General features: G+C 43.3%; 1 protein-coding gene across 2 annotated transcripts in view; it reads right to left on the bottom strand.

Moving 5' to 3' along the window:
* LOC110489695 (nuclear factor of activated T-cells, cytoplasmic 1) overlaps positions 1-5,553 on the bottom strand; it is a 66,734-nt gene extending 61,181 nt beyond the window's left edge. The window contains exons 1-2 of one of the 2 annotated variants that reach the window (XM_036948320.1): positions 4,983-5,553; positions 238-1,354 (exon numbers count right to left, since the gene is read on the bottom strand). In XM_036948320.1, coding sequence (XP_036804215.1) covers positions 238-1,354; positions 4,983-5,115 — 1,250 coding nt within the window. In that variant the 5' untranslated portion in view covers positions 5,116-5,553. Of the gene's footprint in view, positions 1-237; positions 1,355-2,920; positions 3,219-4,982 lie in introns of those variants that run through there. The other variant, XM_036948326.1, reaches the window with a different exon arrangement.
* Positions 5,554-18,726: the final 13,173 nt, after the last annotated feature.

Genomic DNA, 18,726 nt, shown 5'->3' with positions numbered 1-18,726 from the left:
GTTTTTCGTGTGGTGTGGATGTTAGTCCATAAATCTTTTGAAATAAGTCAACAGCTCCATGAGCGTCATTGTCTTTTTCAAGGCCTAATAACGCTTAACAATGCTGCCTTATGTTCTAAGTGAATTCCCTGCCGACGTCAAAATTACTTTGTTTTAAACTGTTGATAATAAATGATTATACAGCACAATTAATTGAGCCAAGCCTTCCCAGTCCAGCAATATTTTATTTCCACCTACCTGAGGTAGGGCTTTGGCTTGGACCAGGAGTAGGGGTGCTGGGGCACGTCTAGGAAGCCCCCACAGTAGCTCTCCTTCTTGAAAGGCAGGCGGGAGATGTAGTCCTCCTGGAGGAGCTCGCTCCCAAGGCCCATCTCCTCTCCTCCCGGCTCCGTCTTCAGGCTCATGGTGGGGCTGTGGTCTAGGTTGGTCTTGCGGGCCTTGACGGGGACACCCTCGCCCATGTCGACCAGTCCGTCGGTGGTGAGGGCGTTGATGGCTGCCACGATGGCAGAGTTGGTGTACTGGTTGGTGTTGGCCAGCCAGCTGTCGTCTGTGACACTGACCCTGGGCGAACCGCGCGGGGAAGGCGTGGACGACTGGTTGGGCGAGTAGGTTGGCTGTCTGTAGGTGGTGCCGTTGAAGCTGTATTTTCTCTTCCCCACGCCAACACTGCCACCTCCTCCGCTGCAAGCCGGGGAGTTGGGCCTGGAGCTTCCACAGGAGGCCTGTCCCACCCAGCCCTCTTCAGCTTGAGCCCCGATCAGGGGGGAGGTGGATGGCGAGTGGCGTGGGGAGGTTGAGGGGGGGCCGAGAGGAGCGTGTGGGCAGGAGAGGAGAGAGGACGAGCCTTTCGGAGAGACACAAGGAGACTGCCATGGCGAGTTCTGGGATGAGTTGTCATAGTTGTAAAAGCCAGACTCGTAGGACGACGCATCCGAGTTGCAGCTACGTGATGACACGCTGCTGGCCGGGCTGAGGCAACTGGGGTCGCGGTAGCCATCGCCGTTTGGTAGCGTCAGGGTCACAATGGAGTTGACCCCCCGCTTGTGGTGGACGATGTGGTCCATGCTGCTGCTCTCCTCCACCTCCTCCTCAGGGTACTGGTGGTACGCTGTGATCTCGATGCGAGGACTCTCCAGGGCCGGGGCCCCGTTAGGCCTCAGGCCGTGGGACATGTAGTAGCCCTGGGCTGGGTTGTGGTTGTTGTGATCGTGGAGACCGTAGCCTGTCTGGTGGCAGGAGGACACGGAGATAATGGGGCTGGACTGCAGTGTGTGGTACTGGGTGGCCAGACAGGGATTTCCCATGCCCAGTGGCAGGGACAGGCTGACGTTTGGAGTGTAGCTATATGCATCTGGAAAATACAAACACACAAGGGCACTGTAAGTATAGGCCACCATCCAAGACATCACAAACAGTATTTTTCATGAAGTTTAGGATTTTTTTTACTTTAGGTCACCTATGCATTCATAACGCCTTTATAAAAGCTATATTACAGGTTATAAAACATAGCAGGCTAGCAGATACCCATAGACGTCCAGTCATTGTGCTAATGCTAGTTAGCATTAGCTCTCAAAAGTACCTCTAACTTCCTTCATACTGGACACAGAGACATAAACATGGTATCCACGAGTTCACCTGACTCTGGGGGAGTAGATAATGGGCTGCATTGCCGAAAATCCCAAAATGATCTCTTAAACCCTACGTCTATTGAACTGATTAAGGTCCAATGAAATGTGTGAGATATCAGCAGATTGTTAACAGTCCGTCTGGAGCTGTGCAGAGATCCACGGTGTGCTCTCTAGACTATAGGACCTCCTCCAGCGAAGCAGTGATGGAGACCTTATTTGATTGATGGCTTCACTCACTGAGTGAATTAGGGCTCGCCCATGTTGAACGCTAACAGCACTCTGCTATGCTTTGAGCTCGTGATTAAGTCAGAAAGTTTACAGCTGCTGAGGCATCACACACATACAGAATACATGCTCAGACACAAATGGTTGGACACACACACACACACACACAACAGATACATACACACATGATCTGCCACACAACACACACACACACACACACACAAACACAGAAACATTTACTTTAACAATTCACACAATTGTTACAATATAATGATTTCTGTCTGATAAGGGTAATTTTATTTTACAATCTCAAATGAATACCAACCAAATGTTGTGCAGTGTACTAGAGTAAGGCAATCCCCTTCCAGCTTGTGTGCTATGTTTGTTAACCACAAAGCTACGCAAACAGCACGTCACATGAAATGATGAACCTGTCATGCACCACAGAATACGTGGGTAGACTGTCTAAAAGTAGTTCACGACAGACTATTTCCAGAAACAGTGGCAGGTCAAATTCGAATTGTATTTAGTAGTTCATAAAAAAAAAATTTGCTCAATGAAGCAATTAACAGTAGTATGAAACCTTATAGGCACACAAACTTACATTAAAGCACATTATGGTGGAGAAAGCAAAGGAAGGGAATGCAAATGTGAAATGTTCTTAGCAAAAGGGCCAAAGGGCACGAACAAAGCTTGCAATAATAAGGGAAGCAAACATAACTACATTATTAGATTTTCTAATAATGTGTAATCATAATAAATTACAAGCGCCTAAATGCCTCTACGTATATGATTCTGCTAAGCAAGATAGGACAACAAAACGTGTATTGTCCTATACTTATTATGGTCTAAGTAGCCTATGTATTATTAATTACACACCAGAAACATGAAAAAAAGCATGGGAATAAGTCAGCTCTGACAAGCAGATGAAAATAATCACACTAGGCTCAACTGCATAAGGTAAAACATACAGAACAGAGAAAAATAAATCACCAAAACAGTTTGAGCAACCACAAGTTCAGGAACAGACACCAGCCCCTATCCAGAGATCCGTCACCACCAACCTCTGTCAGGCCTGTGGCCACACTCTCCCCCTTGGCTGTACTCAAACAAAAAGTCGAAGTCAAACTCCGGTTCTTCACGAAGGGAGCTCATCTTAGCCTCAGCTTAAGGGTGATGAGAACAGCCTCCAACACCTCAGCTCTAACTGTTGTCTGTCTGTCTCTGTCTGTCTGTCTGTTTTGTCTTCTCCTTTTGTCTTTAGAGATGCTGTTCCTTTCTGGTGCTCGTTCCTGACAGACCCTCCACTAGTGCTGAGGATGCAGATCTCTTTCTCACTCCACCTAATGTGACTTTGAGGAGGGGTGGTACACACCTACTGACTACAGGGCTGACTGCAAGTTGTTTTTCCCTCTTCTGTTTCTGTGTGTGTGTGTGTGTGTGCGTGCGTGCGTGTGTGGCGCACACTATGCCTCAGCACACTCTCTGTTTCTAACACATGAGCTACATCCACCCACACACATCGGGACTTTCACTCATTTGTGTTATCGCTGCCGATCTTGAGCTTTGCATTTCCAGGTTGCGTCTGCTGAACGCTGAACTAACAAAGTGACAGAAAGCAAATTGAGGGTGAGAGCTCTGCGGAATAATGGTATCTAAAAATCCAAGGAAAACAATCACTGATGCTCTGTTTCGGTGACTTGCTTTCAGGAATTTCTTATGACAGTAAGTAATCACATCTGCAAAATCATGGCACTATTAAGACTGTATACGCGTTTGCAGTTTAAAGTGACTCGCATGGCTTGCTTTTCTCTCTCGTCACCATATTCCAAAATGTTTTCACTCTGGTTTTGTTATTACCATCCATAAATCCTTTCCCCCAGAACATGGGACCAAGTCAATCTGCATGTCTCTAAATACAATCTGGTTTCATTCACACAGATGGTGGGGCTCTGCTCGGCCCAGACAGAGTGAACCTCAGGAAGAGCTAGGTGGTCACAGATAAAGTCCTCTGTAGGCTCAGAAAATCAGCGGCTTCGTGGCTTGCAGTCAGTTATCACGAGCACCTTTTTTTGTTGTGGCTAAGTCACCGTAGAGAGAGGGGCTGCGTGTGTGTGTGTGTGTGTGTGTGTGTGTGTGTGTGTGTGTGTGTGTGTGTGTGTGTGTGTGTGTGTGTATGGTGGTACAGGCTACCATACAGGGTCACAGGGAAAGGAGTCTGACTGGATGTCTGCAATACTGCAGTTGTCAGCAGACTGGTGAAGCAGACTGGTTATGCATATACCCCAGCCAAGCAAGCTACACATAGAAACACACACACACACACACACACACACACACACACACACACAAACGCACATGTGTCTGCTATTAATTATGAGTCTTAGGAGGGACTGAAATGAATAAATAACACAGCCCCCACCCGTCCACATCTAGAAACCTCAAAGACAAATTAAATCCCCAAACCACAAAAAGTCCATGACATCAGCACTGGAATAGCCTCAGCTACTTCCTGAATTAAGTGTCATGGCAGATAGAGCACCGTCAGTGAAGTGGATGGTCCAAATATGTGTGCATGCATGATGTAGATTTGTCAAGGTGGAAAAGCACAACCATGAAAACATACAGGAATATTTTCAATCAACATGGTCAAATAAATAGAGCAAAATGTGGGCTGTGAATGATTGATTATTGACATATAGGGCATTGTGAAGCCTGGGGAAAAAAACATACAAATGAGTGTATCCTACCAAAAACAGCGTTCCCTGCACTCAAATGTCGCCTACACATTGCTATAAAAGTGTTACTCGCGCACTTCGGGCTCTGGTTATCATGGCCCCTCACCGCGTCAGGTATAGCGCGATACGCACAGCATCAATTGCGCACTTAGGAGACTCCTGTATTGAAAACACCGACACCGATTGGTAGCTGAAGAAACCTTCCCAGACGGTTGCAACTATTGTAGTGTATACCTTAACAATAATAAGCATGATTTCATTGATAGCAACTCACGATTTGAGAATCATTAAAGTAAACATGACACAAGCACTCCAGTCAGATAATAACATTTGAACATTGCCACGTCAAATTAACGGAAAATATAGGCTAGACAGTGAAGCCGGTTACCTTCTTCTGCAGACTTCATCTCGGTAGCGAGAGAGTTGAGAAACTGCAATCCTCGTTCCTTTCCCAAAGCCGCTGGGAGGACTGGTCCAAAGTTGAATTTGGAGCTGAATCTCAAACAGCTGATATCCTGCATTCAACTTGCGATTGGTCTACTTTTGTGGTGGTGACGGTTGACAATAATATCACAGGCAGTATCATATGAGAACTGCGAGAAAAAAAAACGATTTCAGGCTGTAGAAATGTGCATTAATCAAAACAAAAATAAACGCATTATTTGTCAATAAAAAAGTAAACTCGAATGCTGATTTGAGATTAATTCAAACACTTTCATCTACGTGACAGCACTCCAAGAGAAACTGAGATGGAAAAGAGAGTAGAGTATGCGAAAGGGTTATCTTCATAGCACTTCTCACACACTCGGGGTTGGTCTGATGGTTAGATGAGTTTTGCTGTCGTTTTGTTATGCTTTAGCCTAATTAAGATTTCCTGAGACTCCTGGTAGCTGTGACACAGGGCATGTCAGAAGGGGCTGGCTCCATCCCTTTTAAAGCTGGAAAACACCTCCTGTTCAGCGCGCCGCCCCTCTAGGAATGACGTTATCGCTGCCTACAAGCTCCTTTCTGGAGGACTGACGGTGCTTGATCGAGTCCGCCAAGAGATTCCATTGTTGTATACGTGGGAGGGAGTCTGGAGGTGTTTTGAAAAACCTCGACAATTTATTTGTGTCTTACATTGCTCACCTTTCAGGTCAGTTTGGGCAGTTTGAATGCAGATAGCCTAGTTCAGGAGTATTCAACCGGGGGTCCGAGGCCCCCTAGAGGTCCGCTGATGCACTGCAAGGGGTCCGCAAAAATATAAAAACAAAAGAAAATGGAACAAATATTTTTTTATTTCAATGTTGTTATGAATATTGCTAGCAACAACATAAATAATACATGTGTTATTACATACCTACAGTAGAAAATAAGATAATGTCTTCTTTCTAACTTTCTATTTCTCAACTACTAATATTGAGGAAATAGGCTTTGTCGCTGGCTGCTGTTAAGCTTTCTTGACTTGGACATACATTTTTGCCAACACACTAACCGTTGTTTAACCAGCTAAACAGCTGCTCTTAGTGAAAATGTGTTCGGTGTGACCTTTCTAGCTAATTGGCTATGTTAGTTTACACTTCCTCTTCCAATTATAATTATAATGGGGCGGCAGGTAGCTTAGCGTTTAGAGCGATGGGCCAGTAACCGAAAGGTTGCTGGGTTAAATCCCTGAGCTGACAAGGTAAAAAATGTTCCACCCCTGAACAAGGCAGTTAACCCACTGTTCCCTGGTAGGCTGTCATTGTAAATAAGATGTTTTTCTTTACTGACTTGCCTAGTTAAATAAAGGTTAAAAAAAACAATGTGGGGATGTCAAAATAATGTGGGAAGGTCAAAATAATGAAAAATGATCAACTCAACCTATTTATTTGAAGATGTTGATTACTTCTACTTTCCATGATCATTTACCTGATGATAAGACAAGACGTGAATTAAAACAAAACATTCCGGGCCTCCTGAGTGGCGCAGCAGTCTAAGGCATCACTACAGATACCGGTTCGATCCCGGGCTGTGTCGTAGCCGGCCGCGACCGGGAGATACAGGAGGCAGCGCACAATTGGCCCAGCGTCGTCCGGGTTAGGGGAGGGTTTGGCCGGCTGGGATGTCCTTGTCCCATCGCTCTATATCAACTCCTTGTGGTGGCAGCTGCATGCACGCTGACATTGGAGTGGCTGGCTTCCCGGGTTTGTCAAGAGGCAGTGCGGCTTGGCAGGGTCGTATTTCGGGGGACGCATGGCTCTCGGGGGACACATGAGTCCGTACGGGAGTTGCAGCGATGGGACAATACTGTAAACTACCAATTGGATATCATGAAAAGGGGTAAAAAAGTACAATAAACATATTAATAATAATACAAATAAATTCTAATGTATGATGGGGATCCCTGGCCAAGAAAAGGTTGCCGACCCCTGGCCTAGTTCATAAATAACTTGAACATCCATAGCCACAGTTACAAGTGTATGACCTCATTAGAATTGTATTACAACATAATAGCCAGGTGAATGCAAATAATATTGACCTGGGTAAAAAAATGTGATAATATGCTCACCTCAAAAATACCAAAATTAGGCTAGCCTAACCTACCATATACATTACAAAGCTCTTGAAATTGTACTCAACAGAAATATAAATGCAACGTGTACTGTATTTCTCTCAAATTGTATGCACACATTTGTTTACATCCCTGTTAGTGAGCATTTCTCCTTTGCCAAGGTAATCCATCCATCTGACAGGTGTGACATACCAAGAAGCTGATTAAACCGCACGATCATTACACAGGTGCCCCTTGTGCTGGGGACAATAAAAGGTCCCTCTGAAATGTGCAGTTTTGTAACACAACACAAGGCCACAGATGTCTCAAGTTTTGAGGGTGCGTGCAATTGGCCTGCTGACTGCAGGAATATCCACCAGAGCTGTTGCCAGATAATTGAATGTTCATTTCGCTATCATACGCCACCTCCAATATCGTTTTAGAGAATTTGGCAGTACACCCAACCAACCTCACAACCGCAGACCACGTGTAACCACGCCAGCTCAGGACCTCCACATCCGGCTTTTTCACCTGAGGGAATGTTGGAGACCAGCCACCCAGACAGCTGATGAAACTCTGGGTTTTACACAACAGAAGAATTTCTGCACAAACTGTCAGAAACCGTCTCAGGCAAGCTCATCTGCATGCTCGTCGTCCTCACCAGGGTCTTGACCTGACTGCAGTTAGGCGTTGTAACCGACCTTAGTGGGCAAATGCTCAACTTCGATGGTTACTGGCACACTGGAGAAGTGTGCTCTTCATGGATGAATCTGGTTTTCAACTGTACCGGGCAGATGACAGATGTCATCATGTGGGCGAGCGGTTTGCTGATGTCAATGTTGTGAACAGAGTGCCCCATGGTTGCGGTGAGGTTCTGGTATGGGTAGGCATAAGCTACGAATTTCAATGCACAGAGATCATGAAGCTGAAAATGTCCCAGTTTTTCCACGGCCTGCATACTCACCAGACATGTCACCTATTGAACATGTTTGCGATGCTCTGGATCGACATGTATGACAGCCACCCAAGTTCCTCAAAAATGGTCAAAGACTCCAGCAACCCAAGTCATAGACTGTTCGCTCTGCTACCGCATTACAAGAGGTACCGGAGCTCCAAGTCTAGGTCCAAAAGGCTCCTTAACAGCTTCTACCCGCAAACTTTAAGACTGCTAAACAATTAATCACATGGCCACCCGGACTATTTACATTGACCCCCCCACCCCTTTGTTTTTAAACTGCTGCTACTCACTGTTTATTATCTATGCATTATCTATGTCACTTTACCCCTACCCTACCTCGACTACCCTGTACCCCACACATTGACTCGTTATTGTTATGTCATTTTATTGTGTTACTCTTTGTTAAATGTTTTACTTTAGTTCTATTAGTGAATATTTGTACTTTTAAAAAGTATTTATTTATTTATTGAACATCCGAAACATACAATATACTTACAGTGAAGCCGCTCAACAACTACATCATACCAGTCATCCAACAGATCCCCATTCAGAGCGACACACAGAAGCATCCAGGGTCAATGCCCTGCTCAAGGGCAGTTGACAAATCTACCACCAGGCTAAAAAACGTGAACCCGAACCTTCCAAGATCCCCCCCACAGTTCCCCAATACCTGTCCTTCAACCATTCGAGACCCATGCCACAGCCCCACCTCCCCAAGAAGAAAAATAAAAAATACAATTGATTTCCTCTCCCCCCCAAGAACCCCCCAATGCACCAACAACCAAAAGAATGAACTTAAAAGGGAAAGACTGAAGAAAACAGCAAACAACAACGCAAAAAAATTTATACAACAAAATAATACATTTAAAACAAAGGACATCAAGGACAACTAAAGTCATAACAGCAATGCCAATCAATGTTGTAGCCAATCATTTAGCCGAAAATGTAAAGTATTTACCACGATTTGCCTCATTATTGAAGAGAGTTTTCTGTCCGGTTCCTGGTCAGAGGTTGACAGTCAAACAGCGGTGCATTCTGGAGCGCAAGGTTTATCCTGTTTTGCGAGTATGAGTGCAAAGGTTACCAATTCCCAGGGGGAGGACATGTCTGTATCCCTGAGCTATGTGTGTTTAAATCATGATTCAATCACTTCTGTTGACATTCAACATGTGTTACTTGGATGTGTTTAAACCTAGCGGTAGCCTATGTACCGTGGGTACTTTACATAGGCTACCGCTTGCCTATTAGCAACACTTCATACAGGCAAAAGAAGAAAAAAAGGCTTTACACACATTCAGGTAACACATGATAAATATCAACAAGTCATCGTGACGTCTTCAAGTTCGTCACCCTCACCCCGTCCGTCCGTTGGTTGGTTGCGCCTGTTGGTCTGCCCTGTACGGCGTTACCTAGTTTAAGTATCAACAGTACTGGCACAGCAGCACGACATTTGATTAACAACTGATACCACTTGATTTGCATCACCATCAATATTCGGTCTGGCTGCCCGATATGCACAGAAGAGAGAGGCAGTAAGCGAAGACATAGAGAGGAGCAGCTGCATCAGCACCCCCCCCCCCCCCCCCCCCCCCCCCATGAGTTGCTCTTGTAGCAACACAGGTGGTCTAGACTCTAGCTAACCACCATATTTATATGTATACAGTGCCTTGCGTAAGTATTCGGCCCCCTTGAACTTTGCGACCTTTTGCCACATTTCAGGCTTCAAACATAAAGATATAAAACTGTATTTTTTTGTGAAGAATCAACAACAAGTGGGACACAATCATGAAGTGGAACGACATTTATTGGATATTTCAAACTTTTATAACAAATCAAAAACTGAAAAATTGGGCGTGCAAAATTATTCAGCCCCCTTAAGTTAATACTTTGTAGCGCCACCTTTTGCTGCGATTACAGCTGTAAGTCGCTTGGGGTATGTCTCTATCAGTTTTGCACATCGAGAGACTGACATTTTTTCCCATTCCTCCTTGCAAAACAGCTCGAGCTCAGTGAGGTTGGATGGAGAGCATTTGTGAACAGCAGTTTTCAGTTCTTTCCACAGATTCTCGATTGGATTCAGGTCTGGACTTTGACTTGGCCATTCTAACACCTGGATATGTTTATTTTTGAACCATTCCATTGTAGATTTTGCTTTATGTTTTGGATCATTGTCTTGTTGGAAGACAAATCTCCGTCCCAGTCTCAGGTCTTTTGCAGACTCCATCAGGTTTTCTTCCAGAATGGTCCTGTATTTGGCTCCATCCATCTTCCCATCAATTTTAAACATCTTCCCTGTCCCTGCTGAAGAAAAGCAGGCCCAAACCATGATGCTGCCACCACCATGTTTGACAGTGGGGATAGTGTGTTCAGGGTGATGAGTTGTGTTGCTTTTACGCCAAACATAACGTTTTGCATTGTTGCCAAAAAGTTCAATTTTGGTTTCATCTGACCAGAGCACCTTCTTCCACATGTTTGGTGTGTCTCCCAGGTGGCTTATGGCAAACTTTAAACAACACTTTTTATGGATATCTTTAAGAAATGGCTTTCTTCTTGCCACTCTTCCATAAAGGCCAGATTTGTGCAATATACGACTGATTGTTGTCCTATGGACAGAGTCTCCCACCTCAGCTGTAGATCTCTGCAGTTCATCCAGAGTGATCATGGGCCTCTTGGCTGCATCTCTGATCAGTCTTCTCCTTGTATGAGCTGAAAGTTTAGAGGGATGGCCAGGTCTTGGTAGATTTGCAGTGGTCTGATACTCCTTCCATTTCAATATTATCGCTTGCACAGTGCTCCTTGGGATGTTTAAAGCTTGGGAAATCTTTTTGTATCCAAATCCGGCTTTAAACTTCTTCACAACAGTATCTCGGACCTGCCTGGTGTGTTCCTTGTTCTTCATGAAGCTCTCTGCGCTTTTAATGGACCTCTGAGACTATCACAGTGCAGGTGCATTTATACGGAGACTTGATTACACACAGGTGGATTGTATTTATCATCATTAGTCATTTAGGTCAACATTGGATCATTCAGAGATCCTCACTGAACTTCTGGAGAGAGTTTGCTGCACTGAAAGTAAAGGGGCTGAATAATTTTGCACGCCCAATTTTTCAGTTTTTGATTTGTTAAAAAAGTTTGAAATATCCAATAAATGTCGTTCCACTTCATGATTGTGTCCCACTTGTTGTTGATTTTTCACAAAAAAATACAGTTTTATATCTTTTTGTTTGAAGCCTGAAATGTGGCAAAAGGTCGCAAAGTTCAAGGGGGCCGAATACTTTCGCAAGGCACTGTATATATAGAAAATCTACACAAGCCACTAGCCAGGCATATATCAAGAGTTAGAAGATTATTACTAATATACTATAAAGCTATTATTTAAGAATGTAAGAGCATTTAAGATAAATCACAATCAGAATTTTTTTGGAGCTAGCTAACTAGCAGATGTACATCAATCAACATCAGTGATCAGCTGACAGCCCACCCTCTTTTCCGGTGTCATGTGTTTAGGAGGCACTCCAACTAGCTTGCTTACAATATGTGATGAATGCGTTGTTGCATAAATATATAGGCCTATGCTAAAACATTGAGAGAAAAAAATGGCTACAGAGGCCGTTTATATGTTATGAATTTCGAGATATGAATTATGTGAAAGGTCTGTGCATGGCCCTGTGTAACTCCATTTATTGAGACCAGGGGCCAAGGCTGGGTCATCTCACCTTGCAAGGGCCATTGGGAGACTTTCATTCATGCCAAGCAACAAAAAAAAATTATGTAGTTTTTAACCAAGGTCTTTGATTAGTAGAACATAGTATGCTGCTGCATGGCTAAAACAAAAGCCTGCACCCACACCAGGCACTGTAGCATGATATTGCCCACCTGTAATCAAATCAATCAATCAATCAAATGTATTTATAAAGCCCTTCTTACATCAGCTAATGTCACAAAGTACTGTACAGAAACCCAGCCTAAAACCCCAAACAGCAAGCAATGTAGAAGCACGGTGGCTTGGAAAAACTCCCTAGAAAGGCCAGAACCTAGGAAGAAACCTAGAGAGGAACCAGGCTATGAGGGGTGTTCAGTCCTCTTCTGGCTGTGCCCGGGTGGAGATTATAACAGAACATGGCCAAGATGTTCAAATGTTCATAGATGACCAGCAGGGTGAAATAATAATAATCAGAGTGGTTGTCGAGGATGCAACAGGTCAGCACCTCAGGAGTAAATGTCAGTTGGCTTTTCATAGCCGATCTTTCAGAGTATCTCTACCGCTCGTGCTGTCTCTAGAGAGTTGAAAACAGCAGGTCTGGGACATGTAGCATGTCCGGTGAACAGGTCAGGGTTCCATTGCCGCAGGCAGAAGAGTTGAAACTGGAGCAGCAGCACGGCCAGGTGGACTGGGGACAGCAAGGAGTCATCAGGCCAGGTAATCCTGAGGCATGGTCCTAGGTCTCAGGTTCTCAGAGAGAGAGAAGAAAAGAAAGAGAGAAAGAAAGAGAGAGAGAAAGGGAGAGAGAATTAGAGAGAACATACTTAAATTCACACAGGACACCGGATAAGACAGGAGAAATATAAGAACAAGGCAGTTAACCCACTGTTCCTAGGATGTCATTGAAAATAAGATTTTGTTCTTAACTGACTTGCCTAGTTACTTTCCACAAAGCAACATAGAATTGTAGGAGAAACTGTGTGAATACACCAATCCCTGCTCTCCCCCATTTCAATCATAAAACCTGTCCATAATAAAAGGATTGGCAGGACACCCTGTGCTCTTCTCTCCCTGGCTCCCCATGTTAGCACTCCTACTGACGGAGATCAGAAATATTGCTATCGGTGCTACTACTCCCAGGACTCCATAATTAGTGACAGTTTGAATAATCTACAGAGTAATTCATCTTGAACCGGAGCCAGTCCTGAAAAACCCTGGATTCCCCCTTAACCTGAAAAACTAGCTGGCAAGTTAAGCAAAGAGGATCATCACACATAATCACCAGCAGACATCCCGAGCCTTGTGGGACGGGCGGTGTAGGGTTGGGGCAGCGTAAGCACTCTGCTAGAGGGGAAAGTATATGCAGTGTTTTCTTTGCCTACAGTGGATTTCTGGTTTCGACTGTGGCTTGGCTGTTTCTCTTTCTCTGAGCTTCTGGGTGAAAAGCCACATCACATACTTTAAAAGATAAATGATGGTATTAACCATTGGTAGGGAAAAAAGGAGCTGTAGACAATTGTGGAAAAGCTCAATGACGGGGGTCCGTTACCGGTTGTTTACAACTGCAGTCACACCAGGAATCATTGCACCCTGGCAAGTGGAATTGGAACTTCATTCTTGTGAATGTGCTATTGATTGTAATTGTAACATCGGTGCCATGACACCTATTGATGCCCCGACAGTTTCAGTTTCCCAGCCTGTATTTATTCCTGTATATCATTCTCATCTTAAAGTGTCATTAAAATAATTAATAATTGTGTTTTTACATAGTTTTAATGATACACTTCCTGGGAAGACGTCATAATTTATAACGCTTCTACATCTGGCCCAATGGCATCCCACACACACACACACACACACACACACACACACACACACACACACACACACAGCACAGCGCACATAGTTTTAATGATACACTTCCTGGGAAGACGTCATAATTTATAACGCTTCTACATCTGGCCCAATGGCATCCCCCACACACACACACACACACACACACACACACACACACACACACACACACACATAGCACAGCGCAAAGAGCAACCACATGGAATGTCTTGCGCTGAGATTTACGAGCAGTCTGCTCCTCGCTTGTGTTTTCATGCAAAACGATTATTGCTCTGTCTTGTAAACAGACATTCACTCCCTCAACATTTACGCATTGAAGACTGCTGCTGCGGTTGGTTTTACTGGTACTCTTCCTATGGTCATTTCTGGATGCAAGCTTAACGGTTCAAGTGCACACTCGTGAATAGCGGCCAGTTGATCTTGGCTAAAGACTTCTGAAGTGTGTCTGAGTGAGTTCTGTCTGTTGGAGGGTTTTAGATGTTCAGATGTTTCGTGCTACATGTCTGTAGTACGCAGCACTAAACATCCGAACCTCTAAAACTCTCCAAGAGACAGACTCACTCAAACACACTCCAACAGACAATATCAACTGGCCGCAAATTGAAACATCGGTGTCTGACACCAGCTGAATCAGAGGAGAGAAAGGCTATGACACCTATTGATGCCAGTTTGTGCTCTTCAGCCCCTCTTGTCTCTAATCAAATCTAAAAGACATGCCAAGCATTCATACCTTACTGGGGTCCATCCAGTTGATGAAAGATGGAAATGTAATGGCATTCACTTGAGAATAACAGAATAATCATATTTTGTATTGCTGTGTTACCATTTTATTATGTACTTTCTAAGTAAATACTTGGTCATTTATGTGCCATAAGATAAATTGGTACAAACCATTTTACTCGATGCTGGCTGGTACCTCCTACAATAATGGTCACACTCACTTGTGCAGTGGAGACTGGATTGTGACTGAGAGAGCACACTCCAAAACAGAGTAAACAAATGTGATAAACAACTGTCCTGAGAGGTGTATTAAATACTCAAATTAAAGATAGTCTGGGGAGATTGAGCTATGGATTTGTGTTTAACATCATTTTTGAATGACAACCACATCTCCATACCCCACACATACAATTATCTCTAAAAGCAGTCAAGCAGTGAATTTCAAATACAGAGTTAACCATAAAGGCCAGGAAGGTTTTCCAATGCCTCGCAATATTTGTAGATGGGTAAAACAATAACATAATTGACCATGCTTATCTCTTTGAGCATGGTGAAGTTATTAACTGCACTTTGGGTGATGTATCAATAAATCCAGTCACAAACGCAGTTGCTGGAGAGGAAGGAAACCGCTCAAGGATTTCACCATGAGGCCAATGGTGACTTTAAAACATTTACAGCGTTTAATGACTGTGATAGGAGAAAACTTAGGATGGATCAACAACATTGTTGTTGGACACATCCTTGGACACTGTGCTATCTAACCTCCAAACGAGCTTCAATGCCATACAGCACTCCTTCCGTGGCCTCCAACTGCTCTTAAACGCTAGTAAAACCAAATGCATGCTTTTCAACCGTTCGCTGCCTGCACCCGCACGCCCGACCAGCATCACCACCCTGGATGGTTCCGACCTTGAATATGTGGACATCTATAAGTACCTAGGTGTCTGGCTAGACTCTAAACTTTCCTTCCAGACCCATATCAAACATCTCCAATCGAAAATCAAATCAAGAGTCGGCTTTCTATTCCGCAACAAAGCCTCCTTCACTCACGCCGCCAAACTTACCCTAGTAAAACTGACTATCCTACCGATCCTCGACTTCGGCGATGTCATCTACAAAATTGCTTCCAACACTCTACTCAGCAAACTGGATGCAGTTTATCACAGTGCCATCCGTTTTGTCACTAAAGCACCTTATACCACCCACCACTGCGACTTGTATGCTCTAGTCGGCTGGCCCTCGCTACATATTCGTCGCCAGACCCACTGGCTCCAGGTCATCTACAAGTCCATGCTAGGTAAAGCTCCGCCTTATCTCAGTTCACTGGTTACGATGGCAACACCCATCCGTAGCACGCGCTCCAGCAGGTGTATCTCACTGATAATCCCTAAAGCCAACACCTCATTTGGCCGCCTTTCGTTCCAGTTCTCTGCTGCCTGTGACTGGAACGAATTGCAAAAATCGCTGAAGTTGGAGACTTTTATCTCCCTCACCAACTTCAAACATTGCTATCTGAGCAGCTAACCGATCGCTGCAGCTGTACATAGTCTATTGGTAAATAGCCCACCCATTTTCACCTACCTCATCCCCATACTGTTTTTATTTATTTATTTTTCTGCTCTTTTGCACACCAATATCTCTACCTGTACATAACCATCTGATCATTTATCACTCCAGTGTTAATCTGCATAATTGTAATTATTTGCCTACCTTCTCATGCCTTTTGCACACAATGTATACATAGACTCCCCTTTTTTCTACTGTGTTATTGACTTGTTAATTGTTTACTCCATGTGTAACTCTGTGTTGTCTGTTCACACTGCTATGCCTTATCTTGGCCAGGTCGCAGTTGCAAATGAGAACTTGTTCTCAACTAGCCTACCTGGTTAAATAAAGGTGAAATAAAAAAATAAAAATAAAAAATAAATAAAAATTGTTGCTATTCCACAATACTAACATAAATGACAGAGTGAAAAGAAGGAAGCCTGTACATAATAACACTATTCCAAAGCATGCATCCTGTTTGCAATAAGGCACTAAAGTAAAACTGCAGAAAATGTGACAAAGAAATTAACTTCACGTCCTGAATACAAAGCATTGTATTTTGGGCGAATCCAACACAACACATCACTGAGTACCACTCTTCAGATTTTCAAGCATGGTGGTGGCTGCATCATCATGTTATGGGTATTTTGCCATTGGCAAGGATCAGGGAGTTTTTAAAAGGATAAACAGAAACTGAGTAGAGCTAAGCACAGGCAAAATCCTAGAGGAAAACCTGGTTCAGTCTGCTTTCCAACAGACACTGGGAGACAAATTCACCTTCTAGCAGGATAATAACATAAAACACAAGGTAAAATATATGCTGGAGCTGCTTACCAAGATGACATTGAATATTCCTGAGTGGCCTAGTTACAATTTGGACATAAATTGGCTTGAAAATCTATGGGAGGACTTGAAAATGGCTGTCTAGCAATGATCAACAACCAACTTAATAGAGCTAGAATGTATATAGAATATATGCAAATATTGTACAATCCAGGTGTGCAAAGCTCTTAGACACTTAACCAGAAAAACTCACAGCTGTATTCACTGCCAACAGTGATTCTAACATGTATTGACTAGGGGTGTGAATACTTATATAAATGAGATATTTCTGTATTTCATTTTCAATACATAAAAAACATTAGATAAAATGTTTTCACTTTGTCATTATTGGGTATTGTGTGTAGATGAGTGAAAAATATATATTTAACCAATTTTTAATTAAGGTTTTAACACAACAAAATGTGGAATAAGTCAAGTGGTATGAATATGAAGGCACTGTACATGGCAGTTATAGGAACTCAACATAACTCTACATACATTTTATCACCTCAAATAAGCAAAGACTTATTTCAGTCCGTAACATCAATAAACTTATTCTACAGTAGCTGTACATGTCAATATATATTTGAGTAGTGTGTAGACCTATTTTGCAAAAATGTGCATTGCTGATAGTTTGTGGAAAGGACAGGACGATCAATTCCACAAGCATCACATGGTTCTGTCTTGTGACACTTGTTATTTAGGCTACCGTTGTAACAACGGGAAGACCCCTTTTTGTCTCACTTCCTTATGTCCTCTCCGAGGGTATCTAGCAGAGTGGCTCGGAAGACAGTAGAATTCTGTTGTTGATACAGAAAACAAGGTGTGAATGATTGTGGTTTGTTCTGTCGCTGTTAATGGTGCCTGCAGCGCCTACTCATTGACAACCCAGGGCCTGTAGCTACAAACCTCACACTCTTTTTCCTCTGTTACTATTTATGGAGCTGCAACATTCACTGTCTTACAGCTCACAATGAATAACTGCTGTAAGCTATCTTAGGCATGTCTGGACATCACAGTATGTTTAGCAACAGACTTTTTCCCCCTTTTTTTAAGATTCCTCATTTGGGTATGAAGTGAAGTGCTGTGTTTGTCTGGTTTGTACACTCAGAGAACAGGATGGTCATTGTTACACAGCCATTGACTAACATTTAATCTATAGACCTGTCAGAAATAGGACCAGGTTACTGTGCTGGTGTGTTGGCAAGGCGATGGAACGACTTGATTCACAAGAATTTGCATACTATTCTCAAATCCTGTTTAAAAGATCAGTCCTTATACAAACTGTATTTTGTTGAAGGTATTTATGGTTTATGCTGCAATTAGATTATTGTTAGCTAGATAAAAATTACAGGCCTCTCTCATCTTTTTAAGTGGGAGAACTTGCACAATTGTTGGCTGACTAAATACTTTTTTGCCCCACTGTATTTTTTAACTTTAGTCTGTAACACGTCTGTATCACCAGATGTGAAGTAAGTTAGATTCTGTTGTATTGTACCATCTTGATCTTTCGTGACTGGGACAGTCTGTTGTGTTGTAAAATATACTGTGGATAACCAAAGCAACATGTATGCATGTGTGTTTTATCCAAACCTGTAGCCAATAACATGCTATGTCAAGTCATATAGACCCAATTTTCCAACAGGAGATTTAACATGGAGAATCATTTGGCGAGCCGGACGAGAAAGACCATAATGTCAGTTTCAGACAAGATGATATTATATAAATACACGTTTTCCCTCAAAAAATGTGTATTAGTTTAGTTTTGTTGCAAATCCAGTAATGATATGGGATTATGAGCGTGGATGGTTTCATTTTCCTTGGGCTATGACTGTCACATCAGGCTCTATTACGATGATTTAAACCCAGGGACATATGCCAAGGCCATTTTTATGACGGGGTTCTCCAGGCTTTCTGAAGTGCATTTAAATGCCTTTATAGAGTCTAGTGCAGTGAGAGCCCTGGCTATGCCGATGTAAAGGGTCACTCACAAATTCAGGTTCAATCTCCGAATCCTG

This window comes from Oncorhynchus mykiss, chromosome 2, assembly GCF_013265735.2.
Source record: "Oncorhynchus mykiss isolate Arlee chromosome 2, USDA_OmykA_1.1, whole genome shotgun sequence".
NCBI classification, from domain to species: domain Eukaryota; kingdom Metazoa; phylum Chordata; class Actinopteri; order Salmoniformes; family Salmonidae; genus Oncorhynchus; species Oncorhynchus mykiss.
The sequence above is the reverse complement of the archived record's forward strand: the minus strand, read 5'-3'. Positions and strand labels throughout refer to the sequence as shown.